This window comes from Cupressus sempervirens, chromosome 8 (genome assembly GCF_028749045.1).
Source record: "Cupressus sempervirens isolate cs-2001-9-10 chromosome 8, ASM2874904v1, whole genome shotgun sequence".
Taxonomy (NCBI): Eukaryota; Viridiplantae; Streptophyta; class Pinopsida; order Cupressales; family Cupressaceae; genus Cupressus; species Cupressus sempervirens.
The window spans coordinates 266,972,963-266,993,688 of NC_143125.1; the positions used below are offsets into that span (position 1 = coordinate 266,972,963).

Sequence of the window (20,726 nt, forward strand, 5' to 3'; positions counted from 1 at the left end):
AACCTCAATCTTTTGCCAATTATCAATCCTTAGCTAGAAAGAGCACCTAACGCCATCTTTCTACTCGTAATATATTTCAAGTTAGAAAGTGGGCTAACCCCATCTTTGTGCTCATAATCCATTTTAAGCTAGGAATTGGGCCTAAGCACATCTTTCGGCTCATAACTCAATTATGCTCCCCCAGTCGCAGTAGTTTAAAATCCTAGTCACAGAAGCCCTGAATCCCAGTTGCAACAGTTAAATCTAGTCATAGATTTATATAATTAAATATTAATGTTTAAAGAAACATAATGAGGTCGACCCAGGATATAAATAATTAGTATTTGAGGTGATCATAAAGGACCGACCTAATTACAAGAGTAAATTGTTGAGAAGACTGCCAATTAAGCTAAGAAAATATAATTATCAGCAGTGGCCACCCCTATGAAAAGTCACCTAACTCTTAGAAGTCACCTAACTCTTAACAAGTTGTCCCTCCTAGAGTTGCATCTATTGGTAATTGAAGGGTGTAAATATATGCTAAGATGTGTTAAAACTAGAGCCCAAATATCAAAGATGATAAACAGCAATAATAAAGAGCCAAAACTGAATGAATAAACACCTGAAATATCCTGGGAAAACCCTTATAGAATGAAGGCAAAAACCCAGCCACACAACAGAAAATATCATTTTATTGATCATAAAAGTTGAAGTGTACAATGTCATTCGCTTGATGTGATATATATAATGTATAGAGAGACTCTTCACATTACGACAAAAGGTCTCTTTGTTAATGTTTTAGCATCAGTAGAAGTAAATGATGCTTATCTGATATTCCAATCTGTGTTTTCCAGATAAATTGTTATTGCTGATTCTTATATATATAATATACATTATATATGTAATATAATATATATTATATATTATGCATTATATATCTTATATATATAATATATATATGATATATGTAATATAATATGTATTATATATATTATGCATTATATATTATTATACAACAATATAATAATATAATATTATATTACATATATGGTTAAATATATTAATATTATATATTAAAGTTGAGTTATGCATATAGTTATTTATAAACTAAATGGTGACTAACTATAGAGACATGTCTGTTCATGTCTCTTGAAGAGACATGTCTCCTCCTCTCATATTATACATATATGAGATCCAAATCTGCATTTGAAAATCATTAATTACAATGGCAATGAAAATACATTTGCAGAAACGATCTTAGTTATTTTAACATGGTATCAGAGCCAACTGCATATGTAACAAAGAAGAGTACAGAGGATCATTTTAGAAGACCATCCATTTCTAATACAAGTTGATCATTGTTGAGAGAAGCTATTCATTTTTGAGTCAATCCCAGTGTTTAGAACCCCAACAAATATTATGATCGTATGGGGAGATTTGAATAGTCTTATTCAAAGATCATTAAAGAGTAGGAGAATATTAAGGAAGATATAGATTTATCTATATAGGAGTTTCTTAACTAGTGATAGGAAAATTGGTGCCCACGGGAGTATGAACACGACAAAGGCAGTGAGTGTGTAAACTCAATGCATACACCACAGAAATCAAGGTCAACTGTCCCGTGAACACAAGAAAAATTGTGACTTGTAATATGAGTCATCGACCCATGGGGGAATGGAAAAGAGGACAATTGTGTTATAAGAAGTATTACAGAGAGAAGCTAGGTTAGAATAAGAAACGACAAATGGGTACTATCAACATCCAAGTGGAATACAATAAGTGGAACAACACAAACTAATACTATCATGGAAACCAAACACGTGTGGCAGAAGGGATTCAGACGTCATCAACATATCAAAGTAGTTCGAGCACTGGTTATTTAAGAGGGATCCACGCTATTAAATGGTAAAGGAATAATAAAGGATCCCGTGCACGTCAAAGGATAAGAGTAAATAGGAATGCAAGGCCAATCTGAGGAGTCGTCCGACTCGTGCAAAAGGACTCGTACAAAAAGATAAGTAGGCGAAGTCATCAGATCAGTGGAGGAAAACAGTCTCTACACTATTCGTTTCCTCCATCAGAATCTATGGACAAGATTTCATTTCACGACCATGGAAGTGTGTTGTTTAAAACTAGTCTTTGGAAACTTATAGTGCTTGAAAAGAAAAGTTTGAACTCCATACTACAAAGTAATTCTGCCGAGCAGACACAAATAAAGGTTTTTAAGGCATTTAGAGAGGACGTAGATGGATTCTTAATATCTTCCACTAATAAGGCAGAAACCGATAGGCTTGCAACCCAAAAGAGAACTTTAAAAACATTGGGCAGCAACAAATTTAATAAAAGAGAACCCTCTCGATCACTTGGTTTGCGCTTCTAAATCGAATAAAGGGAACATCCTTGTCATGATGTCTAGCGTCGATGAAGCAACAAATAAAGTTCCTATCTATACTAATGTACCACAATCCACAAACAAAAGCTGAGAGATAAAGACGGTAAGGAGTTTTTCATCATCACACTATCGGGTACCATTCAAAATGCCTACACCATCAGAAGTGGCAGGTTGTGGACATTGTTGTAGAATAAGACCAAGCCACCATATGCACAGAGTGATGGCTTCATAAACTTATGCTTGGAATGCGTGTGTCCAAGGAGACTTGATCCATGTATCCGGCACTAAATTAGGAGTCACCGTGGACAATTACGCAAGAAGTTCTAAATTAATATGTGATGACCAGATTTGAAGCATTAACGACAAGTTAAACATTGCGGATGAAGTTCAGATTTTTAATTACTATAAGCTCAATACAAGATGAGGGGCGATTGATTAAAATATAAAATGAAAACATTAAAGTTAAAGAAGATTATTAACTTTAGAAGAGGTGTAATTTATTTTCGAAGGGATATAAGTCTTAACGTGAAAAGTCACATCTCGAAGACATACATTCGATATAAACATATTCGACAAAAATGTATTTAAAAGAAAAAGAAAATGGGAGGTAAGTATAAAGGTGTATTACTATTTTAAGTCTTCTTTATACATCATTTTTATATAGATATGTAAATAAATGAGAATTTATAAGGAGAATATCTTAATGATATTTAATAATTTAATATTATATTTTGTTACATATAAATATGTTAAACAATATAAGTTATTAGTATTAATGTGAAGTACTAATATTGTTATTGAAATATAAATGAAATGGGAGGAAAATATGTCATATGAGGGAAAGTCATATATATATAGAAACTAAGTATTGTGTTATCTTAATTCTAGTATTGAAAATAAAGAGAGATGTTATAATCATTTATGTTGTTGTTAGTAATGGGCATGAGTTCAATTACTAACATGCATGTTGACATTCTGATTTATACAACCAAGAGCTATATACCTTGATCTTTTCCTCTGAGAATGTTGTTGCAGAAATAGAGGGAGATCGAGATTCAGGAGGTTAACATTTCAAGCAACATTGAAAGAGAGGGAGAAGATAGAGAATATGATTCAGCCAATCTTTAGTGATCTCGATCATATTGATTCAGAGTGAGCAAATCGTGTTGTGATAGAATCTTCAATGATCGATAAATTGTAACAGTCAAGAGGACTGTAATTTCATGCAACTATGTGATTTAATGTGTCTACCCTTGTGGACACGTTTGTGTTCGCTTATACTACTAAGCTTAAGGTTTGGAGCATCTATGGATGAAAAAAGCAAGTTGTAACTTAGAAATGATGTGAAAGTGTTCAAAGATATACGAGTGGCAACTTTACTTTGTGGGGGAATAATAGGCAATGTTTCATTCCCACTTGAACCATTCTTAGAAAAGGAGATATTCCATGATCCTCATGGGTAGATAAGTACTTGTATCTTTTAGATTTATCTATTCATTTATTTGTAATTCTATACATACTTTAAGGATTATTTGCTTTGATCTTCTTCTTTATGTTTAAGAATATTCTTACAGGAAAAGAAGGTTGGTACTTCGAATATGCTACCAAATATTGTGCAGACTAAATCTAATGATAGTAGTTCCAAGGACCCTAATGATCAAGATAGATCTTGAAGCAAGTATCTTTGATGATTGAGATTATGAGATTCTTCTACATTAAGAGGGAGTATGACAATTCTTCGAAGGCAATGCTGGAGCTTAAAAGATTGATACTCAGAGGGAGTATAGAAATACATGTGGGTGACTGCATGATGTTGATGGGCCTACTTCTACGTATATCAAGAGGGAGTGATGAGTTTGATAGGCATCCTTGGGTAAAGAGAGTTTTTGAGGAAGTAACAAGAGGACCTGGCTTCCCAGGATTGATGTTCAGAGGGAGAATTTTTTGAGATGCAATCCTTTGTGGATGATATCATCTCTATGAGGAGAAGTTCTAAAGAGAAAAACTTGGTATGATTTGTAATATTGAATGTTGAATTAAAAGTTTTCAATTCATGTGAGTTTATGCTTCTATTGTTGTTTAGTAGCATCATATATGTAATGAAAGGTGACAATCTTTCATGGACATATTTATTCAGAAGGTAATTATTTACAAGGTGACGATCTTGTAAATAATAGGCTTGTTACCATGGACATCTCTAGAGATTGCTTTGGGCAATTAGAGATCACTAGTAACAAAATTTCATGGACATCTCTAGACATTGCTTCGAGCAATTAGAGATCATGAGATTTTATGTTATCATTATGGACATTTCTAGACATTGCTTCGGGCAATTAGAGATCATAGGTGACATTTCCATTGTGTTTACTCTAGATATTGTTTCAAACAATTAGATATTATAATATACATTATGATAGTGTTCATAACATGGTGATTTTTGTTATCTGACTTATAACTGTTTCATTGTGTGAAGATCAGGGAAAGCAATTAGGTATTCTATACTGAAATTCTAATGGTGTATTAGTTCTCCCTTGCTAAAGAGGGAGTGCTAATGTTTTAGCATCAGTAGAAGTAAATGATGCTTATCTGATATTCTAATCTGTGTTTTTTAGATAAATTGTTATTGCTGATTCTTATATATATAGTATATATTATATATTATGCATTATATATCTTATATATAATATATATATGATATATGTAATATAATATGTATTATATATATTATGCATTATATATTATTATATAATAATATAATATTATATTACATATATGGTTAATATATTAATATTATATATTAAAGATGAGTTATGCGTATAGTTATTTATACTCTAAATGGTGATTAACTATAGAGACATGTCTCCTCTTCTCATATTATACATATATGAGATCCAAATCTGCATTTGAAAATCATCAATTACAATGGCAATGAAAACACATTTGCAGAAACGATCTTAGTTATTTTAACACTCTTCACTTTCCCAATACATGACTTTTTGTTTTTAAAAACGACTCTTCACATTTCCATGCCTCAATGCATGTTGTATGACACATATCTTAATATTTAATATTACAATCTATCATAAATGTCCTTTTAAGTTGAAGGTGACGATAACGGTATTAATGCTTAGAGATAGAAATCTCTATCGCAGCTACAATCTTCAACACTTCCTCTTAGCCAGAGAGAGATCTTTAGCTTTTCAATCACACAAGGCTGAAACCAAAATGTCAATGAAAAAATCTAATCACATGGATCCTATAAAATTTCATGGAATCACTCAACATAAAAACCTTGCAAAAAACACAAACTATTTTCATGGAATCTCTCAACATGACACTAAGAAAACAATTTACTCATTTTTAATAATCATGGAATCACTCAACATGAAAATCCTACAGAAAACACAAATAGTTCTCAACATGACACCAAGAGAACAATTTACTCATTGTTAATAATCATGGAATCACTCAACATGATAGATTTGTAAGAGTCGCAGCTAAACCTTTTATCACAGACTCTCAGTGTGAACTGTCATGGAATCTCTCAACATGACAGTCGACTCCCATCACGGAATCTCTCAACGTGATGACATTATTGACTCTCTCAACATGATGTTCATTATCACATAGTGAAAGAGTTATCATATCTAATCTTACAATCTCATTTATTCACACAAGAATAAAAATAGGCATAACAAAATAAGACTTGGTTCCATTTAAGTCTCAAATTTTACAAATACCACAAGCATCACAAGCATATATGAGAATGATGGGGATCCCATAAGCACTCCCTCTTAATTATGTGAGCTTCTCTTTGAAGGTTAAATCTCCCTCTAAAGGTCAACATCTCCCTTTGGAGCTATAATCCATATCTTGTTGCATCTTCCAACCAATAGAACTATTAATAACTCATAACTTCAACTATAATAGAGATCAATAGCCATACAATATGATCAATACTCAATATAAAATACTCATCTCTTTGGAGATTTGAGCCCAACAAGAGATGATGACATGAAGATAAAGCCCAACTTTCAAACTTTACTATTACAACAATTTAGATGCATCAATCATATAAAACTTATCGCCTAGTAGTTGATGAATGTACAAAATTCTGGAAAACCATTCTCAATTGGTATTCGAAACGTCTCAAGCAAAAGCAGTGTGATAGTTGCACTACATGCAATTCTGCCTCTCTACCATTGTAATGATGTAGATGCTTTTCCTCTCAATATTGTACATACAAAATATTTTTGTACTAAACAAAACAAAATGAATTTCACATAGGATGCCACTTCTCATAAAAGTGACTCTAAAACGGTTTACTGACACACCCAAAACACTCAGCATCAGATATCGATAATTTCCAGAACTACGCTAACTCCATCAAGCTTAAACAAAACATATGAAGATACTAATCTTTCATAACCCAGAGATAACAGTTAAAGAAGGAAACGATAACTGGGAAAAACCCATGACCATCAAGCTTAAATGGAAGGACCAAACAAAAACAAGTGACAACATGGAAAACGCATTGGGAAAACTGCTATACAAACATGCATGCACCTCTAGAGGTCAGGTAAAAACCAGGATTTAATTTTAAAAAAAATCCCTAGCGTGAAGGAGACACACGCTTGGTGCCATTAGAGGGAAATAACACTAGAAAATAATATTTGAGCATAAGGAATGACAATAGAGACCCCCTGAAGATGAAGACGTGAGAAAACATTTAGTGGCGAGATCCACTATAATCAAGATGAAGCCAAATCACATACAATACACAACTCATGGTTAAAGAAAATAATTTGAGAAGAAATTTATCCATCATATCACTCTACAGTCGACTTCCTTCATTGATCGGCAATAGAATAATCGCTTTGAATATAGATGGAATGCACTTTGAAAACGACACTAAGGATCAAGAAAACAATATCCATAAATGCATGAAAAATGATTTCATATAGGTGTCGAGCGAATGACACGATCTGAGTGAACCAAGACAAAACAAGATGACGAGAACAAACACCATGAGAGAAGCTTTAAGGACATGGGAAATAAAGAAAACCTCGACAAGAAGGAGATTCGCGACAATTACGAGCAAACAATAGACGACTAACATAATGGAACCGATCTTGATGAAGGCGGTGATTTAAAAAAGAAAATGTACCATATCAAAACAAAAACAATGAAGCCAAACAACCAATCGATGCCACATTGATCATACACATTAGAATCGGAGTGGAGTCCAAGTATGCTCAGTAAGAATGATGCAAAAGAGCAGAACCAAAGAAAAAATAAATACATTGACTATATTGGTTGCCAAGCCAAGGAAGAAGCGAAGTGCTTGATGGTGATGGAAGATGAATCAAAGCAAACATTATGGAGCGAAACTGACGTATATAATAAATATACGAACATGAATAATAAAGGAAGCCTGAGAAGAAAAGAAACGGTGAACGATGGATGCCAAGTCATAATTAAAACCAATCACCTCTACCACATTATCATATGCAAAGAACATATATACACGACATGTGAAACCTCAATACAAACTGATGGAAAACATACAAGAAGCAGAGATACATTTAGCATAGGAAGAAATGACGATGGAATATTAAGAGGAATAACAATAACTTCCTTGACATGGCACAACTCAAAAGAAGTAGAATAAATCCCATGAACAATCTGTTGATGCGAGTTTTGTATCACTTACATAACATATTAGGATTTGAATATTCGATACAGGATATCAAACATACAACTCCTCTCTTGAAAAGTTAATGCTCATGAGACATGAGTATTACTCCAATTTTCTTTACACTGTTGGATACTTGCTCAGTTTTATCGATGTGATTTGCTGGTAATCACGTAGGCGGCCTTACGCTATTCATTCAAGGATGACTTGGGCTTTGGTGGAATGAAGCTGATGATGACTCGGTTTGTGAAATGTGTGGAGGCAAATAATGTTGATGGTGGTGGTGATGGAGGATGTGTCTGCCAGTGATGATGTTGATGGGAAAGCAATGGTGGTGGAAGGTGAATGGATGTGTTCTGATATTTGACTAACTTCCCTAACTTCCTTCTCTAAGCTTCGACTACCCAGCTGCTCACTATTTTACTCCTACTCCTATGAATGGAAGGTTAGCAAATGGACGGGGATCGAACCTAATGAGAGCTGACCAGCGGCCTCACTTCCACAGGTGCAATGATTAAAAGGAATAATAAACTAGTTTACCACACAAAGCTTCCCAGCTAGCCGCTAGGATGCTAGTGGCCTAGTATTGACCCCTATCAAACATTTACCAATGCTACCATACAACTATTCATCTACTTTAACCTCACTTAAACAACTTGAAATGAAACCAACTTTAACAACTTGAAAAGAAATCTAACTAAGTGGAAGTAGAAAACATGCAATAACACCCAATGTTCTTGATCAACATGCAAATCGCAACAATGAAAAAGAGCAATTTTGGTATTATCTTCGCAACAATTTCTTCAACACTTTACAAATGAGAGCAAATGGCCTTTTATAGGGGGCCAAAAATACAATGAATGGTGGAGATCAAAACAAGATCAACGATCCAGATTGGATCCTAAAACCCTAATTAGGGTTGCCACCCCATCGGCCAATGAGAAGCCGCCACCTCATCAATGGACCAATGAAAAAAGTGCAAAAAGTGGCAACCAATGAGAAGGCACCAAATTGGTGGCCAATCAGAAATAGACACTTGTCCTATTCTAGAAGAAAGGGGAAATTTGCCACTTGGGCTTACATCAAATGATCTTCTAATATAAATCTTCCCTTTTCTTTCATTTTCTTAGCTAAGGCAATGAACTTAGCTAGCCTTTCGTTAACTTCTTCCATAGGAGGACAAGGTGTGTACTTCGCCCTGAGTTCCATTGACTTCACCACGCTGCTTGCTGCTTGTAGCATCTTTTCATGATCCTTCTCATATTCATTCACAAATCCAATAAGGGCACTGAGAGAGGAAAGGGTGCTCAAATGCTTTTTCTTGATAGCAACCTTTCCCAACTCATCCAACCTCAATCCAAAATCTGTTTCATTGACATCCTCTTCTCTGATGTTTTCAAAATAAGGGGCTGCTCCATTGTAGCTCATCATGGTTGTAATGGAAGTGTCGATGCCTAGGCCGTGATGTGCAACTACCTTTTGTATATCCTTTTATGGTACCGCCATTGGTATTGGTTATTCGCCTCATTTTCAAGAAGAAGGGAGTTTTGGGCATCATATCCTCTTTGTCTTTCTTAGTGTTTGCCCGCTTGGGATTCTTACTTGCACTACCATCCTCCATGCTCGTCGCCCTATTACGGGATGGTAGAGTGGTGGACCAGAAGGCAAGAAGAACCAAGAGGAGCAATTTTTAGACTAAAACGAAAGATGGATGTCAGCTTAAGGACCCCTTGCAACTCTAGATGATGAAAATTACCTCTACCTATAGCCAAGGGGGATTGTCCTTCTTTTAGTCTGTCCTTCATCCATATCATGTCCACTGTACCGATATTGGTGTCGGTTATTCTCTTCATTTTCAAGAAGAAGGAAGTTTTGGGCATCATATCCTCTTTGTCTTTCTTAGTGTTCGCCCGCTTGGGATTCTTACTTGCACTACCATCCTCCATGCTCGTCGCCCTATTACGGGATGGTAGAGTGGTGGACCAGAAGGCAAGAAGAACCAAGCGAAGCAATCCTTAGACTAGAACGAAAGATGGATGTCAGCTTAAGCACCCCTTGCAACTCTAGATGTTGAAAATTCACCTTAACCAATAATCTTACAGCGACTTTTCGAAATCTAGGATATGACTTTCAAGAATTTCAACTCCCCTTTGCAAATCAGAAATTTATTATGCAATTCACCTCCAAATAAAATTACCCAACCTAGGGCCAAAATCACAACCTCTTGCAAAAATCAGAATTTTATCTTCCACAAATTTCGGCTCCGACAAAATTCGGCTCTCACAAAATTTGGCCCCCACAAAATTTGCCAAGCAAGAAGAGTGTAGATCTACTTTTGCAAAATCACCAACACCTTGAGAAGGAGAAGTGAGAAGTGAAGAAGAAATGGGAGAGAGGCCTCCTCTTATACCCAACTTTCTTCTTGGACCCTGGGAGAAAGAAAAACAAATAATTAATGCAAAATTATGGCCCACAATTAAATACTTAACCAAAATTAATTTTTCCATGATGAAAATTAACTTTCTAAATTGCCAATTAATTCTAAATTGCAAAAAGAAATTAAATAATGCCTTGGAGATGTTAAATATTTCCATTTAATGAGGATTTAGCAATTAATACGTCATTAAAATTGTATTTTGGCTAACCAAAAGCCATTTTTCAATATTAAATTACCAATTTCATTAAAGGCGAAAAGTTTTCAAGGCAACTTTAATCTATTAAAGCCATTTTTTTGCAATTTTTACCCAAATCGATTTTGCCATGACAATAAATTTTTAGCTTTTTAACACAAATAAAATTATTTCTCTAGAGCCTAAAATCGATTTTGCAATTTTATTTCACCATCGCAAAAATTAATCCTTTTCACTAAAAATAATCAAGATTTTACAAAAGACCAGATTTAACAAAATTTTCATTTGAAAATTATCCAAATTTATACAATTATATCCAAATTTTCAAAAGAAAATGTCTAAGTGCAAAATTTACAATTTTATCCTGCCAAGTTGGAATTAACTTTGAAATTTGTTCAGCCTAAGGATGAAATTGGTGGCTCTGGAAAATCAAGTTGAAACTGGGTGAAAATAAATCTAACCCTCTCCCCACTGGCCCTGAAGGTGTCCAAGGCTCAACATTCTCAAAATTGTTGGACAATCCAAAAATTTGCCGAGGCAATAAAAAAAAGGGGGGTCCCCAAAGAATTTGGGGCGATGGTGTGAAAACCTCACAACACAATCAAAGATATCATAGGAACCAGAAGGCACATGAAAACACTGGAGAATGAATATGAAGAAAAGAAGAGACCATAGACCATCGATATACAAAATAACTGAAAGCAAAAAAAAATACTGCATCTAAAAATGCCTTGAAGAATACATGAGCATGAACTGAAAAGACCAAATACAGGATAGAACCGCAACTACATATATTACCACTTCTAAAAAAATATGAGACTACAATCCTAATACAGCTATTAAAGAGAACTCAAGTATCAACCCCTCTTGAGAGAGAATCAGGGCTAACTTAGCTCTGATACCATGTTAAAACTAGAGCCCAGATGTCAAAGATGATAAACAGCAATAATAAAGAGCCAAAACTGAACCAATAAACATTTGAAATATCTTGGGAAAACCCTTTTGGAATGAAGGGAAAAACTCAGCCATACAACAGAAAATATCATTTTATTGATCATAAAAGATCAAGTGTACAATGTCATTTGCTTGATGCGATATATATAACGTATAGAGAGACTCTTCACATTACGAATGAAGGTCTCTTCACTCTCCCAATACAAGACTCTTTATTTTTAAAAAAAGACTCTTCACATCACCATGCCTCAATGCATGTTGTATGACACACATCTTAATATTTAATATTACAATCTATCATAAATGTCCTTTTCAGTTGAAAGTGACCATAACGGTATTAATGCCCAGAGATAAAGATCTCTATCACAGCTACAATCTTCAACAAGATGGAGGTTAAAAACGGGTAGGGCATTCGGCAGCAGAAATAATCAAGATAAAAGGCAAGAGCCTACAACACAATGGTAAATTGTGAGCATCTCTTATGCGACAGGTTTTGGGTTCGAGTCTACTTAGTTTAACACATAATAATAATTAACTTCAACAAATAATAATAAAATAAGAAATAGTCTAGGCTTAGGCCCATTACCTATAAAAAATAGAAAAAATCAAGATAAAGCAGAAATTATCTAAATAAAAAGCAGACAGCAATGATTAGAATACCCTAAGCAGCAATTAGTAAATAAATCAGAGACTGTGACCAAATTGTGCAAAGTAAGCAGCAATGAATATCAATAATAGTGGTTTTAATTAAGGGTGACTTACTGGAGTAAAGGAAAGAAACTAAGTTATTAGTCTAGACTAATATTGCATGGACAGACTGTGATGATGCATCACAAGCAGCAATAATCAATTCCATTACAAGGTGGTGCATTTAAGAAATCATTAATTTCAACTGTTAATTAAGAAGCATCTCTATTGACATATTCAATGAGACAGTCCCTTCTGAAAAGTTTATCTTTTTCCAAAAGATGCCTTATTTAAAGAGAATGATAATATAAAAATAGGGAGGGCCACAATGGGAGATGACTGCAAGTGAGAACATAAGTAAAATATCATTAATTCCATTGCACCGAGTTAGTACAATAATTCAAGCAATCAATCAAGGAAGGTGATCTGATTAATATCAAAGCAGAGAAGAAAGTCCGCAGTGATAAAACCATTCAAGGAAAATTGGCATCGGGGAACATAAGGAGGGATTGAAGTATATACAGCAGCAAAGAGAAGAACAGAATGGAGATTGAAGAAGTAATCAGCATTCAGTCAAACAAAAGACTACAAACTCAGAATTCATATATCAAACAGCAGTTTGTAAACTTATCAAATTTGTGGCTCTAAATTGATATATAAAGTTGATAATTTGTATTCTTAAATATAATCCATACCTTCTTTGGGAAGACTCGGGCAATTTAGAGTATGTCCCACTGATGCTTCACTCACTGTGTAAACTATTGGGATTCTAGCACTTCTAACACTGTTAATTGTAACAGTTTACCTAATAACATTGACAACTCATTTTCAGTTTTTTATATCAGCTCTTATGTTATTTAATATTGGTCCATAATAGATATGATGAATGCTTTGTATATGAATAATTACAAATTTCTGTATTTTTAATTCTCTTCTTTTTGTTTTCAGTCAACATCACTTGCTGTCCCTAGAAACAGGTCTCCCATCCGTTACCATTGCAGAAATGCATCCTGAAGCCCTCAGTCGTCCCTGTCCTGGAAACACCATAAAACATATTCATACATATTACACACAAACACATTAAATTAATACATGCTTGGAATGTGCATTTAAAAAAGAGTTGGAGCAGCTCAAGCCCTCTAGAGTTGAAAAAAAAAAAAACTTTTAAAATGGAGAGAAATTCAATTTCACTTTCAGATAATTTCTTGATAAACAACATCATAAAATTAGGAGAATTTTGGAAATTGTCCCATATCCAGCTAACTTGAAGAGTTTTAAATTTTATTGCTTGAATCATATAGAATTATATGTCTTATAAGTTAATAATTGTTAAGTTTATAACAGTTCTATCATACTGGTCTGAGAGTGCAGACCGCACCATAATCTTCTTTCCTTGAATACCATTTAAGACATTATATACCTTAAACTTGATAAAAGGATGGGCAGCAATTCTTGATAAATATTAATGTTTAACACTAACTATAACTTTACAGTTATGTTAGTTAATGTTTATATTATCTCCATTGGTCACCGATTTATGGAAGTGTAGTATGAGCTGACCTAGAGAGGGTCATGTCCCTTTGAGGGACATGCCCTTTGGTCATGGTATGTAGGTGTTATTGTAGTTTGAGGACACACAAATAACATAAGTTTGCTCCTTCAAGCAATACTACCCCATACAAATTTATTGCAAAGGCAATTAAATTCAGATCAGCATTCAATATTCTGATAACTCCTTTTACATTAAGAAGTCAACGAAGATTATCCATAGCAACCCAAGGATATTATAAAAAATCTGATTTAATAACAGAATCTGCAGAAACTTTACATGGTATCAGAGCACTGGTAGTTGAACCTAGGCTCTGCAAATTAAGTTATCAGACCTTATATATATCTAGCATCATTCTCCTATCTTCAATGGCATACACATCAGGCCCGAGGACAGGTTTGATGGGAAAAAACACTTTGATGCCTGGAAATTTAGAATTATGATGATTCTTGAAGAAAATGATGTAAAACAATTTGTTGAATCAGCATCTAGACAATCTATAGTTGAACCTCATAAATCCTTCTGGATTAAAGGAAATACTAAAGCCATTTAGATCATATTAGATGGAGTTGATAAGGATATTGTACCTATGCTAACGAAACATCAAACAACATACGCTATGATGAATGCACTACTAAATGCATATGAGGCTAACAATGCAACTAGAGTTCTCGCACTAAAAGGACAACTAAATCACATACAAATAAAGAAGGGAGAATCAATGATTTCTTATTTCCTAAGGGTTGCCAACCTAAGAGACGAACTTGCAAGTATAGGAACCATCATTAGTGACACGAAACTAACACTAATGGCTATAGATGGATTACCAGATTCATGGGACACTTTCGCACAAGGAGTAAGTGCCAAAGATAAACTTCCTGACTTCAATAGACTTAAAGGAGATTGTCTCCAGGAAGAATCTAGAAAACTAAAGAAAGGGGGGAAATTGAAAACAGAAGATGAAGAACTTCATGTTCTTAATACAAACTCCTATCAAGGCAAGAAGAAGCATTTCAAGAAGAAAAGGGGTTATCAAAAGAATGACAAATCTAAGAAAGATCTATCCAAAATAAAGTGCTTCAGATGTGAAAAGTTTGGACACTACAGATCTAATTGCCTTGAGAATTCTAAACAACAAGTGAACTGTACAAATGTTACTAGGGAAGAAGATAACTATGATTCTGAGAATTGTGTATTGTATATGTCACTATCAAATGAAGTCTCAAATAAAGCATGGGTGATTGATAGTCGATCATCTAGACATATTACAGGATACAAAGAAGCACTAGACTCTATATCAAAAAAAGTTAATGGCGAAGTCACCATCGGTGATAATTCAACACATTCCGTCAAAGGAATTGGAAATTGCACCTTGAAACTAAAATCAGGAAGTTCTCTTCTTCTCAAAGGAGTACTCTATGTACCAAGAATAAAAAGAAATCTAATCTCAGTCACAACACTTGAAGATGATGGACATAATGTTGCATTCATGGATGGTAAAGTAATAACCTGGGCTAAGAACTCCTCAATTAAGAAAGCAAAATTGATTGGTTAGAGAAAAGGGTATTTGTATGAATTAAATTCAAAATCTAGTCGACCTATTCAAGCCTTAATTCATGAAGCTGCGGACATAAATGAAATATGACACAGAAGGTTAGGACATTTAAATTTCAAAACCTTATCAACTATGGAGAAGATGGTTACTGGTTTACTTAAACTAAATAAAGACCACTCAAGCATATGCAAAGGGTGCACTTTGGGTAAGAACACCAAAAGTCCATTTCATGATAGCACTAGAAAAACCAATAATGTTTTGGAATTAATCCATTCAAATTTATGTGGACCTATGTTTGTTCCTTCTCTTAGGGGATTTTGGTACTATATTTTGTTTATAGATGGCTTCTCTAGGAAAACTTGGATTTACTTCTTAAAATGCAGAGAATCATAAGAAATCCTAAAGAGATTTAAAGAATTTAAAACATTAACTGAAAACTTATCAAAACATAAAATTAAAACTCTTAGAATTGATAATGGAGGGGAATACACCTCAGATATGTTTAAATTTTTTTTTGTAAAGAAACATGAATTAAGAGGGAGTATACCGTTCCTTATAACCCAGAACAAAATGGGGTAGTAGAAAGGAAGAATAAAACAATTATAGAAGCTGCTAGAGCTATGATATTTGATCAAAATATAGAATATTATCTTTGGGTAGAAGCCTCTTGTATTGGTGTTTATATTCAAAACAGGAGCCCTCACTCCTACCTTAGAGATAAAACTCCTGAAGAAGTCTTTACCAAGGTTAAATCCAATATAAGTCATCTTAGGATTTTTGGGTGCTCTGTATATATCCATGTTCCAAAAGAAAAGAGAACTAAGTTAAAATCCTCCTAGAGGAAAAGTATTTTTGTAGGGTATAGTAAAACATTTAAAGCATATAAGATTTTCATACCTGGACAAAAAAATATTGAACTTAGTAGGGATGTAATTTTTGAAGAAGATCTAGTATTCAAAAGAGCCCTAAGTTTTGAAGAACCCTCTCCTTTACCTAGTTTTGAAAGAAATACCGAGTCTGAGCCTTAAAGGGAGAACATGGAAGAAATTGAAGATGAAATTCAAAACCTTAATCTTGGAGAAACTCAAAACTCAAAGAAAAGACCACCTTGGGCCATTAAAATAGTCAAGCACAAGACTTTGTTGCACCTTCTGGAACAATCAGATCAAACAAAAGACCCAAAAGATTTTCTAGTTATACAACAAACATGAATGATTTGTCTAAATTAGAACCAACCAATACTTCATATGCAATTAAACATACAGCTTGGAAAGAAGCTATGACAGAAGAATACCAATCTATTATGAAAAATGATATTTGGGAAATTGTTCCAAGACCTAAAGGAAAATTTGTTGTTTCTTCCAAGTGGATATTTAAAATAAAGCACACTGCTGATGGTAGCATTGAAAAATATAAAGCTAGATTTGTAGCTAGAGGATTCTCTCAGAAAGAAGGAATTGGTTATGAAGAAACTTTTGCTTCTGTTGCCAGATACACCTCTATAAGAGCAGTCCTAGCCATTGCAACATCAAAGGAATGGAAAGTATATCAGATAGATGTAAAAACAACATTCCTAAATGGAAAGATTACAGAAGAAGTATATTTGGAGCAACCCGAAGGATTTGAAACTCATTGTTCTAACGTTTTTGTTTGCAGGCTCAAGAAAGCTCTCTAAGGGCTTAAGCAGGCTCCAAAGGCTTGGTATGAAAGAATTGATAAGTATTTCACCAGCTTAGGATTCTCCAAAAATGAAGCCAATCCTAATTTTATTGTCAGGCTATTGACTGTTATGGGCTCCACTATCTGTATTTATTATTTAAGAGGTGACGATCTCCGAGGTAATGAATACTTGTATAAAAGACATTATGATAGATCATGATCTCTCAGATAATATATTGAACAGTAGAGAACTACTGTTAGATCTAGGTGAGTTCAAGATCATTTGTGACACAAGCATTTCTATGCCTATTAATCACAACTTGGATAAAGGAAGAATTTATTCTTTAGACTTATTCTGTTTCTGATAGATCTTAACTCAAGATCAAGTTGTAATATAGGATTACTAGTTCCTATGAGTCACAACCTAGATAAATGAAGAATTTAATCATTCTTCGGATTTTATCTTGTTTGTATTGCATTGCATGCAATACTGACATCACTAGTATAAGTGATATGTCATATCACAAGATGGTTATATGACTTAGTATCATGTGTTCCATGATGCCATTTGTTCAAAAGATTTAGATAGATATAGAGTATCAATCTATGCTTATTCATCGTAATTGATGATGCTAGATATGTTATCTCTCAGTATGATTATCAAGTTAAGAGGGATTGTTAAGTTTATAACAGTGATATCATATTGGTCTGAGAGTGCAGACTGCACCATAATCTTCTTTCCTTGAATACCATTTAAGGCATTATATACCTTACACTTGATAAAAGGATGGGCAGCGATTCTTGATAAATATTAATGTTTAACACTAACTATAACTTAATAGGTATGTTAGTTAATGTTCATATTATCTCCATTGGTTGGCGATTTATGGAAGTGTAGTATGAGCTGACCTAGAGAGGGTCATGTCCCTTCATGTCCCTTTGACGGACATGCCCTTTGGTCATGGTATAATAGGTAGGTTTCATTGAAGTTTGAGGACACACAAATAACATAAGTCTGCTCCTTCAAGCAATACTGCTCCATATGAATTTATTGCAGAGACAATTAAATTCAGATCAACATTCAATATTCTGATAACTCCTACATTCAGAAGTCAAAGAAGATTATCTACAGCAACTCAAGGATATTATAAAAGCTCTGATTTTATAACAGAATTTGCAGAAACTTTACAATAATGAAGGGAAAATGTGGGATTTACTAGTTATACAGTCATATAATGTTGAGCTTAATAACTTAATGTACAGCTTATTCTGAATATGTAATTTGTGCAGTGTTGATGTCCAGGTACAGTATGTGCTTCAGAGAATGATTCTGTATTTGAATGTGTTTTCTGGCAATTAATATTTTTGAAGACTATGATATTCATGATTTTAATGAGCATTTGGGTTGCTTACAAACAGGTACTGCAGTTGTAGGTGTTATGCTAGTGACAACAGTTTTGATGGCACTTATCATGTTAATAGTGTGGCGCAGCAACTGGCTTCTAGTGCTCATTTTTTGCGGGTTCTTCTTGCTTGTCGAGCTCATATACTTCTCAGCTGTCTTGTTCAAAGTGGACCAAGGAGGTTGGGCTCCACTTGTGATTGCGTGTGTATTCCTCATAATCATGTATGTCTGGCATTATGGTACACTGAAAAGATATGAATTTGAAATGGAGAGCAAGGTTTCTATGGCATGGATCTTGGGTTTAGGCCCGAGTCTTGGTTTGGTTAGGGTTCCAGGGGTTGGCCTTGTATATACAGAGCTTGCCAATGGGGTGCCTCACATCTTCTCCCATTTTGTTACTCATCTTCCTGCAATACACGCTGTGGTCGTATTTGTCTGTGTGAAATATCTGCCTGTAAATACTGTTCCTCAAGAAGAACGTTTCCTTGTAAGGCGCATTGGCCCCAATGAGTTCCACATGTTCAGATGCATTGCAAGGTATGGTTACAAAGATCTGCATAAGAAAGATGATAACTTTGAAAAAATGCTCTTGGACGCTCTGTCCCAATTTATCAGGAACGAATCACTGATGGACGATTTCTCAGACTCTGAGGAGTACACCCTTGGGTCACAGCAGCAGTCTCAAAATGCTCCTAGTCTCTGCACAGCAAATGGAAATTCAATCTCTTTAGGCATGGTATCGGCAGATTCTTCTAATGATTCAATTATCTCTGAAAGATCTTCTCCACATCAACAACGAGGTTACCGTGTTAGCTATAGTGCTCCTCAACCTCCATCATACAGAGATGAATTGCAATTTTTATCTGAGTGCAGGGATGCTGGGGTGGTACATATCCTTGGAAATACTGTTGTAAGAGCAAGGAGGGAATCTGGTCTAATTAAGAAAGTTGCAGTTGATTATATCTATGCATTCCTTAGAAGGATATGCAGGGAAAACAGTGTCATTTTTAATATCCCTCATGAAAGCCTTCTAAATGTAGGCCAAGTCTTCTATGTGTAAGGGAGACTAGATCAGTGTTGAAATAAATTGAGTAAAATGTATAGTAAGTTGCTCCTAAATTCCTAATGCATGCAGAATAAGTAGCAAAGCCTGCTATCTGTTGTACTATATTGCTCGTTACTAATGCATATCCTTATTCTGCATCTGATTGAATAGTTTCAATTGTAGATTTTTAAATAATGAATATTTACAGCTTTCACAGTATAAGTGCCCATTGTTTCAATATATGGGACCAAATCTACACTATTAGTCAAGTGGCAGTGGGTTCAGAAATGCTGACACCTAAATGCAATGAGGCCAGGTGTAAGACTAGTGGGATCTTGGTGTAAGCAGCACCCGCTATACCTTGGCAGTTTACTTGGGGATGTCAGTCGTGCTATGTGGAAAAGGCAAACATGGTTTACTCCGAACTTTTGCAAATATGTACAATGTACAAATAGATGTATACGTACATATGGGAAGTGAAAATGATTGTTTTGATGTGGAACTTATTAAGAATCTGCTAGTAAATATTCAAATATCTAACAATTTGGAAATAAGCCTCTTCAAAAATAAAATAAAATTGAAAACATCAATAGTACTTGAATAGTACTGAAGCTCCTAACTAGAAAAACTGGCTTTTAACTAGAAAAACTAAAAATTGGCATATATATAGATATAACTGTTAAGAACAGAATTTGCACCCGGTACTGAATTGAATGAGTTAAGTAATTTCGGTATAACATGAGAATCACTTTGATGTGGGACATGCAGTTGAAGTGAGACTTCCGGTTTCTAGGCTGGTTCCTATCAGCTGCTTCACCTAAAACTTGAAAACTTGTGAGGGAAAGATAGAAAGATAAAGGAAAACAAAAACTAAACCTATGGTAATGCACCTAAAGTTCAAACCAATGATATTCAGAGAACTTTTACACTTGAAAACCATCAAATAATTTTCAAATTCACACAGCTTGCCTAACACATACATGCACATAAGTATTTTGTAGAAAGGTTGGAATGGATATTTGCTCAGTAAAGGAAAATTAATCTTTCACAAAAGAGAACACATTACATCGACTCAACACAACTTGCAACCTGTGCCATACATTTATCACAGAAAAGGCACAAGAATGAGACAAAACTGAAAGGAGAATAAGGCTTTCACTAGCAGTTTGATCAAAT

General features: G+C 34.4%; 1 protein-coding gene across 1 annotated transcript in view; it reads left to right on the forward strand.

Annotated features, from left to right (window-relative positions):
• LOC149542480 (potassium transporter 10-like) overlaps positions 1 to 19,772 on the forward strand; it is a 68,773-nt gene extending 49,001 nt beyond the window's left edge. Inside the window, exon 9 of the mRNA XM_089797422.1 lies at positions 18,520 to 19,772. Within this exon, the coding sequence (XP_089653548.1) occupies positions 18,520 to 19,565 (1,046 nt within the window). The 3' untranslated portion in view covers positions 19,566 to 19,772. The remainder of the gene's footprint in view (positions 1 to 18,519) is intronic.
• The last annotated feature ends 954 nt before the right edge of the window (positions 19,773 to 20,726 follow it).